The sequence below is a fragment of the Canis aureus genome, chromosome 10, assembly GCF_053574225.1.
Source record: "Canis aureus isolate CA01 chromosome 10, VMU_Caureus_v.1.0, whole genome shotgun sequence".
NCBI lineage: Eukaryota > Metazoa > Chordata > Mammalia > Carnivora > Canidae > Canis > Canis aureus.
This window is the reverse complement of record NC_135620.1, coordinates 18,624,846-18,644,602: the sequence shown is the minus strand read 5'-3', so window position 1 is coordinate 18,644,602 and position 19,757 is coordinate 18,624,846. Positions and strand designations below refer to the sequence as shown.

Here is a 19,757-nt window from a genome sequence, read left to right as displayed (position 1 = left end):
GAAGCTTCTGCACAGCAAAGGATACAGTCAACAAAACTAAAAGACAACCTACAGAATGGGAGAAGATATTTGCAAATGACCTATCAGATAAAGGGCTAGTTTCCAAGATCTATAAAGAACTTCCTAAACTCAACACCAAAGAAACAAACAATCCAATCATGAAATGGGCAAAAGACATGAAGAGAAATCTCACAGAGGAAGACATAGACATGGCCAACATGCACAAGAGAAAATGCTCTGCATCACTTGCCATCAGGGAAATACAAATCAAAACCACAATGAGATACCACCTCACACCAGTGAGAATGGGGAAAATTAACAAGGCAGGAAACAACAAATGTTGGAGAGGATGCGGAGAAAAGGGAACCCTCTTATACTGTTGGTGGGAATGTGAACTGGTGCAGCCACTCTGGAAAACTGTGTGGAGGTTCCTCAAAGAGTTAAAAATAGACCTGCCCTACAACCCAGCAATTGCACTGTTGGGGATTTACCCCAAAGATACAGATGCAATGAAATGCCAGGACACCTGCACCCCGATGTTTATAGCAGCAATGGCCACAATAGCCAAACTGTGGTAGGATCCTCGGTGTCCATCGAAAGATGAATGGATAAAGAAGATGTGGTTTATGTATACAATGGAATATTACTCAGCCATTAGAAATGACAAATACCACCATTTGCTTCAACATGGATGGAACTGGAGGGTATTATGCTGAGTGAAGTAAGTCAATCGGAGAAGGACAAACAGTGTATGTTCTCATTCATTTGGGGAATATAAATAATAGTGAAAGGGAATATAAGGGAAGGGAGAAGAAATGTGTGGGAAATATCAGAAAGGAAGACAGAACATAAAGACTCCTAACTCTGGGAAAAGAACTAGGGGTGGTGGAAGGGGAGGAGGGCGGGGGGTGGGGGTCAATGGGTGATGGGCACTGAGGGGGGCACTTGACAGGATGAGCACTGGGTGTTATTCTGTATGTTGGTAAATTGAACACCAATAAAAAATAAATTTATAATAAAAAGAAAAAAATAAAATGTGTTAGAAGTCTTATTTTCTCTAAAATCAAAGACATTAGTTAATTTAGAAGATTTTTAAAAAATATAAAATCACCTGGAGATTTTGCAAGTGATGCATGGAATACCGAAAAATTGATCAATGCATATGATGCAAGGAAGAAGTTAGAGATAATTGGAGCAATAACATTCAGTTCAGCTGAAAAAGAAACATAAGGTATATTTATCAACAGAGTATTTTTTGACTTTTTAAAAAATGAAATTATCTTAAACCTTTAGAATACAGCCTAAAGAATACCCTCATATCCACCATTCAGACTTAATGAATACTTAGAGTTTGTCATATATATTTCATGCTTTACTTTTCAGAAATCAAACCTTAAGTTTACAGCTGAAATCCTTTATACCTCATTCTTCTAAAGTTGGTATATTTTTTCCAATGATATTATATAGTTACTAAACACATATATAGTCCATAAGCGTTAGACAGTCCTGTTTTGGGTATTTTAAAAATTAAGACAAATAACATCACACTATATTTATTATTCTGCAATTTGATTTGATACATATTATACTTGAGATTCATTCATATTTATACATGAAAATCAATTTTATTCATTTCTTTTACTCCTAAATATTAATTATTCTGCAGTTTCATTCTTCTGTTAGTATTTAGATTGCTTCCATTTTTACTATTATAATTAATGATACTCAAAATCCTCTTACATGTGGCTCTTTGATTATACATGCAAGTTTCTCTAGAGTAAATACTCTTAAAAAGAATTGCTGGATTCTAAGAAACTTTACTCAACATTGCTATTTTGTTCTCCCAAACTAGCCTTACCAAATAGATATCTAGCAGCATTACATTAGAATTTGTTTCCACACTTGGTGGTATCATCAAACATTTAATAAAAGCCCATTATCATTTTTAGCAGTGGAAGCCTCATTAGCTCACAAGTGCCCAAAAAAAAAAAAAAAAAATAGCTCACTGGAAGCTATACCTTTGAATGGGGCACCGAAATCCTTTCCTTTCTGCTATTATTTGTTTCAGGGACAAGAACGTAGGAGTTCCATCTCAGGAGGTTAATGATGGTAGTAATTTTCACAAAAATGTACTGAGTACTGGCAGTATTTTCTATATATTCTTTCAATTGATCACAAAGAAACTAACTTAGACCTAGTAAGGTTTTATCATTTAATAATTCAATGTTTAGACCTAATACTATAAATACTCCAAAATCTGTATTAGCACATCATTTATATGACTAACCAATTAAGATGAATCCAAGGGCAATTAAGAATGTTAGGATGTAGCCACGAAGAGGTTCATTATTTTTCCCATAACCTTTAGCAAACATCTGGAAAGCTGGGTAGATGTTGTCCTTACAAAGAGCCTAGTAAAAAAATGTAAATATTAGAAGGAAATATAATGAAATTAGACATACAGATTTCCTTAGAGTTTTAATAAGTTATTCAGGAATAGAACGCAAGTTTCTAATTCTTGGTCCCTTTAACTTCTCTCATATCACACTGCTTTACTTACAATCTATAAAGAAAACCAAACATTTCAAGAATCAAAAGGTAGTTGGTTTAGAATACCACTGAAGATTGTTTTTTTTTTTAATATTATTTATTTATTTATTCATGAGAGAGAGAGAGAGAGAGAGAGAGAGAGAGAGAGGCAGAGACACAGGCAGAGGGAGAAACAGGCTCCATGCAGGGAGCCCGACGTGGGACTTGATCCCGGGACTCCAGGATCAGGCCCTGGGCTGAAGGCAGTGCTAAACCGCTGAGCCACCCAGGCTGCCCCACCACTGAAGTTTTTATCTGCCTTACCCCACTCTCATATTGAAATTCCCTTATAAAGAAAAAAAAATCTAAGAAGTACATGAATAAAAGAAATTTGAAAACTTGATGAGTAGGACATGTGTGACCTACATTAAGAAAAAGTCTCAATTGTAGACTTAAAGTAGGTAAACATCCTAATTATAAACTTAACCACTTATGTATATAATCTACATTTACTGTACTCACTGGCTACAACTAAATATTAAGAACGAGGCTTGCAGAATCAACGTGTCATTTTTGGACTCAATAGTATAAAGTATTTCCTATTCAGTATCAGCTGTTTATTTAATGCTCATTAAAGAGCAATAATGTCTACCTTATCTTTCTACCCCGAGTAGTTAACACTACATGTGGTATATGTAGGCATTCATATATTTGTAAAGTAAAACATAAAGGCTGACATCATGCTAAGTGGGACAAGATCCTTTAACTCTTCTGATTTATGTCTGGAATGCATTCCTTATTCTTGATAAGACATAAAAATTTGAGCAACGAGATTATGTCGAAAAAAGCAGTAATCTATCACCACTTCCAGAAAGACAACTCAAGGACTACAGTCTGACAGTAGGTAAATGCACTAAAGTTCATATGAATAGAAACACTCACATTCAAACACACAAAGTCAAACATACCTGGTTCATATATGTGTATATATATAATATACACATACAGGGTTGATAGAAGTAAACAAATGATTTGAAAAAAATAACAATCCCAAACTGAAATATATTACCATAAATTCCCATTCAATAAAGTCTATAATGTGAAAATACCTACCTGAAATATCTTGGGAGCACTCACAAGGGATGCTAATGCAGAAGAAAGAGTAGCTGAAAAGATACCAGCAGAAATTAAAGGTGCAAATCCTGACACCATGCTCATTACCTTAAGAAAGGGAAAAAATGGAAAATTAAGTCTTACAAACAACTCAAAAAAAAAAAAAAAAACCCACAGTACTATACACCTTTATTATGCTAAGGAAGGAGACTCATATTGGGGAAATATAGCAATAATGAACTGGAATAATGGGTATATGCATTACAAATTTCTGAAATAGATTTATCACAATTCCTTACCTTCGATCTTTTTATTTGGTAAAATTTTAAAGACACACAATGACAGGACAGCATAGTGAACCAATCCTCACATCACTGCAAATCAAACCCCAGATATCACTTGATGCATAAATGTTTCAGTATGTACCTCTAATGGAAAAGAACCTTTAAAAACCCTAACTACCAAGTCACTGTCATAGTTTGAAAATTAAGTAATTCCTTAACATCACCAAATATCCTATTGGTATCCAAGGGGACACCCAAGCTGTCCATCTTTTCTTGCCTTTAAAAATAGTTTAAATCTAGGTCCACAAAGGGACTACACATTAAATCTGGCTGATATGTCTCCTAAGTATTTTTCAATCTACAGGTTCACTGTTTGTCTCCTTTACATTTTATTATTTTTAGGTCACTATCCTGTAAAAGCCTCACACTCTGGATTTTGCTGACTATACCTCCAACATGTGTTACCTGTTGTTTTCACCTCTGTATTTCTAGTCAACTGACAGACTGGACAGTTCATCAGACTGAAGTATAAGTTTTCTGGCAGGAATATTTCAAGATGGTACAATACACTTCTGTCAGGTAGGTTGGTTAGTTTCTTTCTTTCTTTTTTTTTTTTTTTAATTTTTTATTTATTTATGATAGTCACAGAGAGAGAGAGAGAGAGGCAGAGACATAGGCAGAGGGAGAAGCAGGCTCCATGCACCAGGAGCCTGACATGGGATTCGATCCCGGGTCTCCAGGATCGCGCCCTGGGCCAAAGGCAGGCGCTAAACTGGTGCGCCACCCAGGGTTCCCTCTTTCTTTCTTTTTTCTTTCTTTTCTTTTCTTTTCTTTTCTTCTTTTCTTTTCTTTCTTTCTTTCTTTCTTTCTTTCTTTCTTTCTTTCTTTCTTTCTTTCTTTCTTTCTTTCTTATGTTAAGATAGAAGATTGGTACTATGGTTATGTTTCTTTCTTTTTAAAAAGAGACCTTAGAGCTAAATGTTAGAGCTAAATGTGGAAATATTTCTACCTGAAAGGATCTAAAGTCTATGATCTGTCTTTACATAATCTGGAAAGTAGGAAGTTACAAATAAAACAGTCAGCCAAGCATTGGTAATTGTTAAAACTGGAAAATATATGTTAGGTACATTACACTTCTTTTCCTATAATGTTCAAACACTTCCCTAATGAAGTTTTAAAAAAAATGGATTGATCACTCAGATCATGAGACGATAACCAGATAAATCCAAACTAAAGGGCAAAATGCAAAGTAACTTGCCTGAACTCTAAAATATCAATGTCCTGGAAGGTTAACACAGGCAGGCTGGAAAGTCCTAGATTAAAGGATTTTAAAATAACATGATAACTAAATGCCATGTGTAACCTAGATTGTACCTTGAATCTAAGAAAAATAGCTGTAAGGGACATTACTGAAACAAGTGGGTAAAGATGGAAGACGGAATATACATTTAAATAACAGTATTTTGCCAACATTAAATTGCTGAAGTGGGATAATTATACTGTGCTCATGTAGAATATTTCAAATACTTCAAACTGATGGGCATTTTTTGATGTGTATAATTTATTCTCATATGTTTGAGGAGAAAAAGAATATATATATACACAAAGATAAAGCAATGGGGTAAAATATAAACAACCAGTAAATTTAAGTGAAGGAGTAGGTATACAGGTATTCACTGCACTGTTCCTTCACATTTTTGAAAATTGTGAAAAGACAAAATTGAGGTGGAAAAGTTGTCTGGTGGATTCAAGTACTGTCAACTTGACCCAACTATTATTAATTTCACCGGTAGTAAATGATGACTATCACCTAAATTCATTACGTCTTTAGTAGAGATTTGCTTTCCATATATATGGAAATAAACATATATATTTTTAAAACATTATTTGAGAGAGAGAGAGAGAAAGAAAGAAAGAGACAGTACAAGTGGAAAGAGGGGCAGCAGGAGAGGGAAAAAGAGGATCTTAGGCAGCCTCCACGCCCAGCTCAGAGCCACCTAACCTAGCGCTCCATCATGATCCTGAGATCATGACCTGAGCCACAATCAAGAGTCGGAGGCTTAACCAACTGAGCTACTCCAGGTGCTCCTACTTTTCATTTATATTGACCAAGCCCATGCCAACTGAGACCAAGGAGAAAAGGAAATATGGTTTTAAGTGGTTTGTGACTATTTTACACTTTGTTTTGATTTCATACTTCAAACTAGATGTAAATTTAGTTACAGGAACAATCTCTGCCCATAATGCATGAATCTGAATACAAGTGTACATAATCCCACCTTGTTTTACTTAAGTATCTCCCCCTATATCTTTCAAAAGACTCAGTGTTAAAAATGAAGAAAACATTAAAGTGTTTCAACGAACATTACCATTTTCCCCTCTAAGCATTTCAAGGAGAAAAAAAATACCTTGAAAAGATGATTTTCTATTCATCTCTTTAGTAACAATTTGGTAGTTAGGTATATGCCATGTGTTTTTCACAATCACCATGTTTCACAGCTATTAATGCTAGATTAGCATCGCCAATCCTGTCTTTAGGAAAGGAGATTATAAAGGACACGTAAGATGGATCAAGATAAAAATGAGTAGATTTGATTTCTGCTATATACTTATGAAACACAAAATTCTGTGCCTGTCTATAATGACCTCAAAGATAAGTGCAAAGATGGGAGATACATGAAGAAAACAAGAGAGAATAGGATACATCACTGGATTAAGGCAAAAAAGACACCACAAGCATTATATAACCGTAACCTTTTATCCATCATGTTTTGAGGAAAAAATTTTCTTCTTCCATCACCTCTGAACTGAGGTTGATAATGCCCCGTGCTTAGCATCTTGAAACATTATGCTTCTAGAATTTGTCAAGTTCCCAGTTTTCTAGTTCTATACATACACCAATAACCTCTGGATTTCCCAGCATTTAATGATAAAATATGAGTAGCAAGGACAATGATCATGAATTTAAATAATGGTAACATCAGTGTTGTTCAGAATACAGAGTGAAAACAAAGATGAAAAAACCAGAGGTCTTCTCTCTAGGGGGGAGAAAGGGTGGGTGTGGGGGAGACAAAAATCCAATAAGGTAGAAAAGTAACAAGTAAAATGAATGGTAAGATTCCGTGTGGGGGATGTGTGTTTGTATGTGTTGATGACTTGCAGTGAAGGAAAATCTTCATGGAACTGGGTTTCCTTGAAAGCCGGCAGATTTCAACAAATGTAAAGAAAAAAAGAAGGTGCATTCCCAACAGTGTGAAGCACCAAAAAAAAAAAAACCCCAAAAAACAAAAATAAGGTAAGCATGTACGCATGTGTATGTACACAAACATGCAATCACTACAATTCACTACAGATAGAAGGCAATGGGACCCAAGTCTGGGTATGAAAGGTCTTGAGTGACAGAGCAAAGAGGCTCACACTTTGTTTATTAAGTAATGGTGAGTCAAAGGTTTCAGAGGACATTAAAATGTAGAACTAGGGATGCCTGGGTGGCTCAACAGTTGGGCACCTGCCTTTGGCTCAGGTCGTAATCCCGGGATCCGGGATCACGTCCCACATCGGCCTCCCTGTAAGGACCTAATTCTCCATCTGCCTGTGTCTCTGCCTCTCTCTCTCTCATGAATAAATAATCTTTTTTAAAAATGCAGAACTATATTAAGACTATATAAGTAAAATAAAAAATTTAAGTAAGGTGACCCAAATCACTTTTTCTCCTAAAGTATGAAAAGCCAATTACATGCAAAACACGGTGTTATCAAGTGTGACTTTGTATAGATTCCATGATCAGACTCCAACTTACTGTTTCCTCAGATATGTTCTATGTATTATTCTTCATTCCCCAAATGACAAGCAATTTGCATATTTACAGGATGTTTTTTCCATTTAGTTTCATTTCCCAAAACATTTAAAATTTTTTTTGAAAAACTTACTTAGTTATATTAGAAAAGCAGCTTTATATAAACCAAACTCCTTTTTGCTTTAATGAGTCCATACTAGACTTGAAAAAGACAACACACTTTTGTATTTTAAGGTAACCACACAGAAATCTGATTGGCATTTTCAGTCACTGGGCAGAGATCAACATTTGTGCTTTTCATACACAATATCAATGTCAGAATTGGCCTGAATCATTAGCTGGATATGAATACTTTCTTTCATTCCTACAACTATGCCTAGTCTTGTGACTAGAACAAACAAACTTCTATTACATAATTGAGTTCAATATTTATAACCACTGAAAATGCAGTCAATTGCCTGAAACTATAAAATAAAAATAATGCCATTAAAAATTTAAGTCACAAATTTTATTACAAAATCTAAGTATTGTATATAAAATGTACATGGTTCTAAAATACAGTGAACTTTCAATTATTCTGACAAGCTGTAAAAACATTAGGAATCAAAATTTTTAGTTTTCACTTTGAATTAGTATAATCTTCTCTGTAAAAACCCAAAATTTCACAAAAATTTCATTTTGTTTTCAGAACCTTATAGAGGCAATAAAAAGAAGGGCTGATATTTTCTAAACACCAGACTAGTAGTATTTTTTTTTTTTAAAGATTTTATTTATTTATTCACAAGAGACACAGAGAGAGAGGCAGAGACATACATAGAGGGAGGAGAAGCAGGTCCCACAAGGGGAGCTAGATCTGGGACTCGATCCCGGAACTCCAGGATCAAGCCTGAGCTGAAAGCAGACATTCAACTGCTGAGCCACCCAGGTATCCCTAGACGAGTACTATTATCTTTTACATAGTTCATATGTTTTAAAAAGTCACAAACTTTCCGATATCCATTAAGAATTTAATTATATTATTCAATGAGGGTTTAGCACAGCATGACTACATGGGCCTTATCTAAATAACACTAGTCCTATTCACCAATACCTTTTCAAAAGGAAGTTTATAATATAAAGCAATTATGAAGACATCTCTCATTAGAAAACTCATTTCAATCAGTACTGAACTAATTTAAAATAATGGTTGAACATGCAATTCAATTGGTGAGCTCTTCAATTGGTAGAGCATGCAACTCTTGATCTTGGGGTTGTGAGTTACAGCTCCACACTGGGTGTAGAGATTACTAAAACTAAAATCTTTAAAAAATAAAATAAAAATACTCAAAATAAAAATGAAATATTTAGGTGTAAATCTAACAAAACATGTAGAGTTCGGAAAAACTACATAATGCTGATGAAAGAAACTAAAGATCTAAATAAATGGAGAAACATACTGTGTTCATGGAGTGGAACACTCAACATAGTGAACATATTAATTCTCTCCGAATATATACATACGTTTAGCACGTTCCTATCAAGATCTTAGCAAGACTTTTTGTAGACAAATATTTTTCTAAAATTTGTATGAAAAAGCAAAAGGAAGTAAAAAAGCTGAGACAATTCTGAAAAAGGATAAAGTGCAAGGAATCAATCTACTTGACTTCAAGACTTATCAGGGAACTACTCTAAATAAGAATGTATGGTACTGGTGGTTGGATAGATGGAAATGCCACAAGAACAGAATGGAGAATCTAGAAATAGACCTAACAAACGTGACTGCGTGTGAGATGCTTCCTTGCTTTCAAAAACTATATGCTACATATATATATACTATATATTATACCCTATCATGAAAGTTTTGCCCCCGGGAGCCCTTTTGCTCTTGAACAGCTTCAGATTTTACCTTTTCGTTATTTTTCTATTTGCCCAATCTACAGACTTTTTGAACAGATAATTGGGTAAAAAGTAACAATGGTCTTCCCTTCTAAGTAAAGCACTCTGTACTCTGAAAGCAGTCTGACCTCTAGATATACAATGTCTGTATAACATAAATATGAAGCTTACCTGGAAATTGTTCATTAGGCCATAGTAACAAGGATTGCTTTCACAAGATGAAAAGTCAAAGTTTAATTTGCAGGCTGCAGAAGTACAGTTTGTTAGCTCTGTTACAATAGTGTCATTAACATTCCCAGTGGCATCTCGAACAACACAAGAACCTGAAGTCAAGGGACAATAAGAAAATGTAACTAAAATTTATATTCATTTCAGAATTATATATATCCACAAAGGAATTTATGGTACTGACTGAACATCTACTAGTTAACAGTATTTACATTTTTAGCCATTTCCATATACCATTTACGGTTTTTTGTTTTTTTGTTTTTAAGATTTTATTTATCCATGAGAGACACAGAGAGAGAGGCAGAGACACAGGCAGAGGGAGAGGCAGGCTCCATGCAGGAAGCCCAATGTGGGACTCGATCCCAGGTCTCCAGGATCATGCCCTGCAGGCATGACACTCAAAGGCAGACAGACACTCAACGGCTGAGCCACCCAGGCTTCTCGCATTTATGGTTTAAGTAATTTACATGAACAGAATTGGAAAAGCATCACAGTCCCCAATATTTACGTAGTGAAACAAAACCTTACAAAAACTAGCAATGCACCCATGTGTATTTAAAAACCCTGCATATTGTGGAAAATGGTAGTGAGCAAAACTATTTCCGGGCCTATTTGGTTAAGTAAGCATATAAAAATGTTGTGTTCAAAGAGTTCCAAATGGTAGAAATGTTTTCCTGTATTCCAAATATTTTATATGCGAAACATGCCAAAGATCAGACCTCAGGTAGTATCAATCTTTTGTGAAGGGTAACAATGTAAACATTAATGAATTATAATTCTATTTAAACCTCTGGCTCAAGTAAGTCTACCCTGATAATAAGACAAACCATGATAGCTGAGGTTGGCTTAAAATAATCCATGGGGCAGAAGGAATGAGGACAGGTGAAATAAGATTAACCATATAATGTTACTTAATGGTAACTTTGTTGAAACTGAGTGACAGTTTGTTACAGTGCTCTACTTTTGTGCAAAATTGAAAACTTCCACACTGTGATAAAAGTTTTCTTGGAAAAAAGCACTTCATTATTTGGAACTTATGATGTATAACTACTAGTAATTACCATCCCTTGGACTTTTGAAGTATGATAACACTCCTGTCTTATCATATAGGAGGTAAAAATTATAAACATAGCAGCCAAAAGTGAACAAACAGAAAATTAAGTGTGAAAGGAAGAATATTTTAATGACTAGACAGACTGCATTGGGTTTTCTTCCTAAATTTCTTCATCTAACTCTCAGAGAAGTGTTTGCAAAGCCGTGTTTCCTTGAAGGTACTTATGAAACCATTTGGGGTGAGGGGAGAAGAGAGCCCTGTCTACCCTAAAGCAGCTATGCTTTTATGTGTTTCACCCTCTAATACTCTACATTGGAAGTGACTGGGGGAGAAAATGTTCCCTTAACTCTGAACCAGTTACACATCCACTGGTGTAGATGCTGGCCCTGCTCCTGAGTGTCGGGAGAAAGAGCTACTCCTATTGCTCCTGTGGCCAAGATGAAGTCAGTATGACAACTCACAGTGTCAGAGTCAGATACAAACTGAAAACATTTATTTGCTATGACTAATTATTTTCCAATTTGAAACATAATCAGTTATATCACTCTTTAAATTAAGACTAAATTTCCAGGAAATTTTAGGGAACACAAAAATATTTTGCTAAGCTTATATATATAACTTTTTTCCACACAAATTTCAGAGATTTACATATTGCCTTGGTGGTCAGTCTGTTAGGCATCTGCCTTCAGCTCTGGTCACAATCTCAGGGTCCTAGGATGGAACCACATGTTGGGCTCCCTGCTCAGTGGGGAGTTAGCTTCTCCTCTCCCTCCCCTTCTGTGACTGCTTGCTCTCTCTCTAAAGTCTTAAAAAAAAAATGAAATTCATTTCCTTTTTTTAAAGGTGAATTTAGCCCACCATGATGATAACATTAGTATTTCTCTCATTTAATGAAGTTTCAAAACTATATTTACACAAATTAGCAGTAGAGTTTGTAAATAGTGTTCTGTCATTAAAATGAATCACTGGGTTTTTGACAAAAATAAACTTTTCTTACAGAAATACTATGAAAACCTTATATTCTATGGTCTATGATTTTGGACTTTGATCCTTTAGATTGGTATGAAACTAAGTTTTATTCTTGTAGCATGCTTCAAACATTTAACTGTAAAAACAGGACTTTTTGAGGTTATATTATAAAACAATGCTTTCAATTCAGGAAAATATGTTTTACAGGTATAGTTTTATGAAAGTGTAATAAACTCGATACAGTTTATCTATAGTGATTGCATGTAAATCACACTTTTTTCCTGGGAATGTTTTAGCTAAATAAAACTTTATTAAGAGCCTTTAAAAAATTCACTAAAAATCAAAATAAAATCCCTCTTTGCCAAGACACAATTCTTTAAATCAAGTGTCACTTAACTGGAGGGAATCTCAGTTTTCATTCCTTCATGTATAAAAATAGTGATTTAGAGACTAGCTGACCATTGCGGCCAGCAGTTCTAAAATGCTATTATTTCATGTATGTAGTAAAAGGTTGAGAAATAGGTTCATTCAGTTTAGTAAGACTTCAGTAACACTTTTCATTCAAATAATATGTCCTGTCTGCCAAAATCAGTTTTTATGGTAAAAAATGCCAAACATTGCTTAAATGTCTTGAAACAATATTCTCATATACTAACATTATATATGCAAACATAAAAGAATCATCAACAAAATATTAAAAATTTCATAAAGATCACAGAATAAAATGCACTTACTTTCTACTTCATGAATCTTCTATAAATTATAGCTTAGGGAAATGTAAGAGTCTACAGTAAGACTTTACATAATTTTGTTTTACATTAATTAATAAAAATCCTAGAGAAAAAAACAATACAGCATCTGGTGGTTTAGGTAGTATCTGTAAAACCACTAATAGTTTACTGAAACTCTGATTTAAAACATGCAACTCGGGATCCCTGGATGGCTCAGCGGTTTAGTGCCTACTTTCGGCCCAGGGCCTGATCCTAGAGTCCTGGGATCGAGTCCCACATCAGGTTCCCTGCATGGAGCCTGCTTCTTCCTCTGCCTGTGTCTCTGCCTCTCTCTCTGTGTGTGTCTCTCATGAATAAATAAATAAAATCTTTTTAAAAAAATTAAAATAAAACATGCAACTCAATCTTTTTATTGAAATATTTCTGAAATTAAAAGTTAGAAATATAATATCATGGAAATAAATATTTAAAGTATGTACAACATGAAATTTTTGAAACATGTAAAAAAAATGCAAGGCTATTTACCTACAGATACTGCAATTCCTATGTAAACCACCGTAGTAATTAAAATGGCTAAGAGTGTTCCTTTGGGTATGGCTGACTGAGGATCCTAGAAGACAAGAAAAAAATTTTAAGTCTACCTTTAAAAATAAATGTATGTATACCTTTTCTCATACAAAATTGATACAGTACTTTTAATACTTACTGCAAGATCACCTGAGATATTTGCTCCAGCAAGAATACCAGTTGCAGCAGGAAAAAAGATGGCAAATACAGAAAAGAAAGTCTCTTCCTCTCGAAAATCTGGTCCAAAGTTCTCATTAAATATTTCAGCTGTGGAGAACAAAATATCTTTGGCAATTAATGGATAGCAGATTAGACCATTATAATTATGTCAAGTCTAAGTGTTATGTATATATGATCCCTAGGTTTTCTTCACTTCAAGTAACTGGTAAATTCCTATCTTCTAATGGAAGCATGGCATTCCTCTTTACTTGTATGAGGGAAACATTTAAAACAAAAATGATTTGACCTGGGTCATGCCTAGTATTTTGTATACCTTACTAATTATGTTTCAAGTACCTCTAGCTTAATTGTTATCACTAGTACAAATGTCAATCACCGTGTGGATAAACTCTCAATGTCTGGGGTCAGTCAAGGAAATAAGTAAGAAAGGAGGTAGGAAAAAAAAAGATCATACTAATCTGGACCCATTTTTTTTCTTACATCCAACGTATCTACACAGCTTTCTCTATTTCCTCGTAGTGACTTGCTTAATTTTTGATGCTGAATTATTCATCAGGCTTTCATAGCATTTTTAGCTTAGGCAAACTAGGTAAAGTCCCTTTCCATTTTAACAATGATGAAAGCTTCAGCTGGTACTACTGTTTCCATCTATCCTGATGGGCCCTGACACTGAAACAACCAATTTGTTATTTGTCTATCCATCAATCCAATATCTGAATAATAACTACCATGTGCCAGGTCTTCTACTGAAGCAATTAGGTATTCACTACCTTAGTAAAATAAATGAGAAGACAGCAAACAGTATCAACCACCAAAAAAGAAAAGTCACATCCCAAAGTATATTTAGATTTATTTACTTCAGACTAAGATAAACCCAGATATGCTACTTAGACAATATTATTAGATATCAATGTAATACTTTTATAAGTTGCCAAAGATCTGAAAAAAGAAAAAGGCAGTGAAAAATGTGGCTTAGCAATATTTGCAGCTATTTTTAAATTAACTGAAGTCACAAACAAAATATATAATTACTTTAGAAATAATCCTCCACTATAATTATTAATATTTCATTTAGAAATATAGTTGCAAAAAGAAATGTTCAAATTTACAACATAAAAAATTTTAAGTAAAAAATCAGTTATTTGGAACGTCCGGGTGGCTCAGCGGTTGAGCGTCTGCCATTGGCTCAGGTCGTGATTCCGGGGTCTGAGGATCAAGTCCTGCATTGGGCTCCCTGCAGCAAGCCTGCCTCTCTCTCTGCCTATGTCTCTGCCTGTCTCTCTCTGTGTCTCTCATAATAAATAAAGTCTTTTAAAAATCAGTTTTTATTAGAAGAAATGTCACAAATATAGTTTTTGAAAGCATAAAATATAAAAAACTATGTATCTAAGTGATGCTACTAACTTTCACTGCTGGCATGCCTAGTAGACATCTCTTCCCCCAATCCAGAAAATCAGGAATTTAAAGGCCAGTTTATAAGTAGGCACAGATACTGGTAATAAGAACGGATATCACACTATCAATCCAGGACTAGCAAGCACAAACAATAGGTAAGTGTCACTAGTTAAAGTAAAAATCTTGAAACAATTCCTATGAGAAAACTATGCATGCATTTTTAAGACCTACATTTTTAATCAGCGTCTGAGAGAAGCCAAACCAGTGCTACTCACAAATGACCTAAGGACTGGTACGTTACCAGTGAGCAAACAGATTAGAAAGCTTACACCAGAATGTAAAACAACTAGGTCTCTAAGATCCACAGTTGGTCAGTTGATTTTCCCCCTTCAGTAAGATACTGTGAAGGAAGAAGTGCGCTGATATGCATTCTGTATCTTTTCATAGATCTGTATGAGAAGCTCTGGGCTAAACAACTAGGGAGTACCACAACTGAGCCTCTTCTTCTAGGGCTTCAAAACGAGGAGTTTTTTTGAGGAGTTTTTGTCAACTGAAGACACATCTAAGTGGGAAGCCTCTCTGATGCTACCACAAGTGTTCTTTCCTGCTTCATTTCACCCTTTGGAGATATAGGAGCATGGCGATGGTGGGGGAAATACAGATAGAGACTTAAGGAAATAACAAATGACAAGTGAATTTCACTGATGACAGCACTGACAATAGGAAGCAGAATGAAAAGAGTCACAAAGATGAAAACTGTGGAAAATCCTCACAATTTATAATGTAAACTGCAGACAAGTTGAAGTTGCCATTATACTATGAGTATTTCCTTCATAAGTGTAAGCACTTTGACTGTTGTGTTGAAATACAACTAAAAGAATGAAAAAGGCATATGAGAAAAGTCATCATTTCAGTTACAAATTCCCAAAATGACAGAGAACAAACGCACCTTTCCTCAGGAGCACTGATTTTTCTATATTCTATCATATTTTGATGCTAAGAATGAAAACGACATAAATAGAAGTGGTACTTTACTCTGACCATCACATACATAAAGGAGACAATATGAAATTGGATTGTCAATTAATGTGTCATTCCACCAAAATCAATCCTATTACAAAGCATCTGCAATGTACTAAATTTATTTAATAACAGAATTCTATAATATGCACCTTTAAAAAGAGATTCTATCTTTTTTACTTACATTTATAACCAAAGAAACCTTTGGGCTTCTTGCTGTCCAAAGGGATAAATGTTCCTATGACGAAATCAGCAATAGCAAGTAGTAGAATCACCAAAAGAACAATCTGAGCCTGGAATTTTAAACATGAAAAATCAAAATCAAATCTCTCATGTCTCTACAGTGATTCAGTTTCACTACCATATAATTTGATTTCTGTCTCATTTCCCCACTGCTTCAAAAAGTGCTAAGCACAAAGAAGGTGCTCGATAAACTTCAATTACATGAACAATCTTTAAAGAACTGTCCTAAAATGTTCAATATATTGAGGCAAAACATGGATAGCATAAGTAGGATCATGCCAAATATTTCTGAAATGAATTAAAGATGTGCATGCCATCCCACAAATCATAAAGCAGTATATGAATTCCATAACACTGTAGGTTTTTCATCCTTTATCATTATTACTGCCTCCACCAATGTAAGTACAATATTGATATGGAAAACCTATTTGCTACGAACACAAGTTTTATACCAAGTCCAAACATAACGTTTAATGTCTGACAGCCACAGGATGAAAAGAAGAAAAAGTACAGAAAGAAGAAGACAATATCCAGGAAGAGGATTTAAGTAGCAATGGGACTTGAAGGAACAATCTATGAGAACTACCATCTCCTCTCCATCACTCTTTTTGTTTTGTTTTCATGGGATATAACTGATATATAACAATGTATCAGTTTCCACTGTACCACATAAGAGATTCAATATTTATACACATGTAATTGTGAAATGATCATACAAGTCTAGTTAATATCCAGGATCATAGTTAAAGAATTGTTTTTTCTTGTGATGAGAATTTTAAGACCTACATTTTTAAAAAAACAACTTTCAGATATGCAATACATTATTAACTATAGTCACCATGCTGCACATTACATCCCTGTGACTTTATTTCATAACTGCAATTTTATACATTTGACTACATTCACTATTTTGCCCCCTTCCCCCACCTCTCCTTCTCCACTCTCAAACTCCCAATAAAGTTAAATAGATACTTATGAAAACCCTGTGTCATCCATGGGAATAAAAACTGCTTAAATGCTAATCATGTCAGGTAGTATGAAATTCTATTCTTTTCAGTAAAGTCAGCTACTTAAATACATAAGTAAATGATTTAATTATATACTTTTGACTTAAAAAAACAACCTTGGGAATATTATTCTTTACAATTTTTCTAATTTCTGACCTAGTAAGTATTACCACAGCTCATATATAGCAGAAATATGTGGTCTTACATGATTTATAAGAAGGAACATGAAGACACCTAGAAGAGACTTGGAGATCCTCAGCAGCATCCTTGTGGATGGATATGCATTAGTCAGGAAAGCAGAGGTGTATTGAGGAACATTCTCTTAAACACACAGAAATAATTGCAAGTGCTCTGCCTACAGGTTAATATGTGACTTCAGCAACTTTTCCCAGAAACAGTGGTCCTGGCTTTGGTAGCCATGATTTCTGAGACTTCAACAACAAGGAGCAAAATGAGTGCCTCTAAGCTCTCATGGGAACTAACTTGGTAGTTTATTGTCCTTGTGTTTATTTTTGAAGTTGAACTTTTAAATAAATTACAAAGCCAAGAGCTTAATTTGGGCTACCTAACATATTGACCTGAGTGATTCTAAATAACTTCAAACAAGATTAAGAGAGGGGAGGAGGGAGAAAGGGAGGTGAGAAGGGATAGGAAGTCCAAAGTTAGAAAGTACTGTGTTTAAGTAGATGCTACACTGTTTTCACCAAACATTCCTTTCCCTGCCTTGTCTGATACATAAACTTCTCTGAAAATGAACACTTAAGGAATCTTCAAAATCTAAAAATACTACCACACTTTAGAGTGGTCCATAAACAAAAGCTCTAAAAGTTCATATGTTAAATATGTACAGATATATTCCAGTGAGTTTGTTACTTACTTTCGCTTCCCACTCCATTCCAGCTACCGAGATACCTAAAAGGATCACCACCGTAATGGCTCCAATAATTCGGATATCATTGATTTCATCTATCATAAGTATGGAATGTTCCTAGAAAAAGAGAATTATAAATGTAATGAACAATATTAGTTATTCAGATAAAGTCTTTAATTCTTTTGGAAACACTTCAGAGACATCAGAACTTCTTACATGAAGAAGTGGAATAAATGCCTATGTAAGGAATGAACAGGGAGACCTAAGAAAAAGTAACAAGTATGTACTATTGAGGCACCATTCGAGAATCTCAAGAAATCAAAAAAATTATCAAATTAATGCTACACTTAATACAGACTCAATAAATCAAAACTGAAATTTCTAACAAGCAAATAAAAATCATGCTGTGCCTAAGCAGAACTCACAGTACTTTTTAAAGAAATGTATTTTCTATCACTGTGATTAGCAAAGTCATGCTTTTAATGGTCTTTTAAGTTGCATAAGAAAAAGAGATGAATACACTTTCATGCAGTCGTCCAAAAAACACCCACTGTTCCTGCTCTTTAAGCAAAAATGTTTGTGGTTTAATATCAGTGACATTAAAAACAAGCTAAACTAAATAATGGAAGAGTATTAACTCTTAATAGTTATACTGCTTGCTTTCTCAAAGCCCTTGCTTTTCCCATCCCTTTGGCCTCTACAGATAAGGTCAATGCCAATGCCAGTGCCAGTCCCTCTCAAATCTTATACTTCCTAACGGACCGCATATGACTACAGAAGAAAAGAGTTACAACCTAACCTAACATGAACAACCATAGGTGTCTTTCAAGGTCCCTCTCAGTTAATAATGCTGAATTCTATTTCACTTCTACTGCTTTAACTACACATATCCCAATGACTCTTTTCAAACAAATTATCTTCTAAACTCCAGAGTAGTATTATCAACTACTTCCTGGCCAACTCTACTTAGATATACCAATCGTTCTTCAAATCAGACATCCCAAACTAAACTCTCCTATGCTTCTATTTCACAGTGAATGCCATTACCCTTCATTTAACCCTCCAACTCAGGGATGCCTGGGTGGCTCAGTGGTAGAGTGTCTGCCTTTGGCTCAGGGTGTGATCTTGGAGTCCTGGGAGTCCCCATATCGGGGTCCCTGTAGGGAGCCTGCTTCTCCCTCTGCCTATGTCTCTGCCTCTCTGTCTCTCATGAATAAATAAATAAAATCTTTAAAAAAAACCTCCAACTCAGAAATCTGTATATAAACCTGAAATCCTTCCTTCTCTTTCTCTAATTTCCCATATCCCAATAATCATCAAGTCTACTCATTTAACATTTTAAAAATCTCTCCAGTTCACCCACATGTCCAGCTCCACTAGGCATTGTTTGAATGTGTGCCACCATCCCTTTCCCAGGATAGCTACAACCTCCTAAATGGTCTCCCTCTCCACCTGTGATTCCTCAGATCCATGCTCCATATATACTGTGATCAGGTGTTTCTTCAGGCCCCAATTTGATCATGTGCCCCTCACTACAATTGAGATTAAAACCACAGTTTAACAGCAGACAATACCTTTCCTGATTTGACCCGTCCCGCCGTCAGTCAGTCCTAAATCTCTCCTCTTTGTGCTCCAATCATAGAGAAATATTTACAGAATGTTTTTTAAAAACACACCGTACTCTGCCCTTTCCAGGTCTTTTTTTCCCTTTTCTCCCTTATCCCCTTCATGTCATACCCTACCTCTCCTACTTGCCTAACACCTAGAATCCCTTTCTTGGAAAACCTTTCCTCACACTCCTTTGTGATCCCCTTTCCTGGGTGGTAGTAAGTTGAATGATTACCCTTTATGATGCCTAGGTCCCCTACCATGCATGACCCCATTTCTGACAATGT

The 19,757-nt window shown here is 35.0% G+C and overlaps 1 protein-coding gene and 1 long non-coding RNA gene across 3 annotated transcripts in view; one reads left to right on the top strand and one right to left on the bottom strand.

The window, feature by feature from the left end:
- The window catches only part of SLC12A2 (solute carrier family 12 member 2), a 112,654-nt gene that overhangs the window by 44,098 nt on the left and 48,799 nt on the right, over window positions 1–19,757 (bottom strand). For both annotated transcript variants that reach the window (XM_077911526.1, XM_077911527.1), the window contains exons 6-13: window positions 17,869–17,979; window positions 15,926–16,034; window positions 13,286–13,413; window positions 13,105–13,189; window positions 9,769–9,920; window positions 3,643–3,750; window positions 2,288–2,411; window positions 1,112–1,213 (exon numbers count right to left, since the gene is read on the bottom strand). In XM_077911526.1, coding sequence (XP_077767652.1) covers window positions 1,112–1,213; window positions 2,288–2,411; window positions 3,643–3,750; window positions 9,769–9,920; window positions 13,105–13,189; window positions 13,286–13,413; window positions 15,926–16,034; window positions 17,869–17,979 — 919 coding nt within the window. The remainder of the gene's footprint in view (window positions 1–1,111; window positions 1,214–2,287; window positions 2,412–3,642; window positions 3,751–9,768; window positions 9,921–13,104; window positions 13,190–13,285; window positions 13,414–15,925; window positions 16,035–17,868; window positions 17,980–19,757) is intronic.
- LOC144322042 (uncharacterized) overlaps window positions 1–19,757 on the top strand; it is a 102,425-nt gene that overhangs the window by 52,222 nt on the left and 30,446 nt on the right. Inside the window, exon 5 of the long non-coding RNA XR_013387605.1 lies at window positions 4,329–4,505. This is a non-coding gene — a long non-coding RNA (uncharacterized LOC144322042). The remainder of the gene's footprint in view (window positions 1–4,328; window positions 4,506–19,757) is intronic.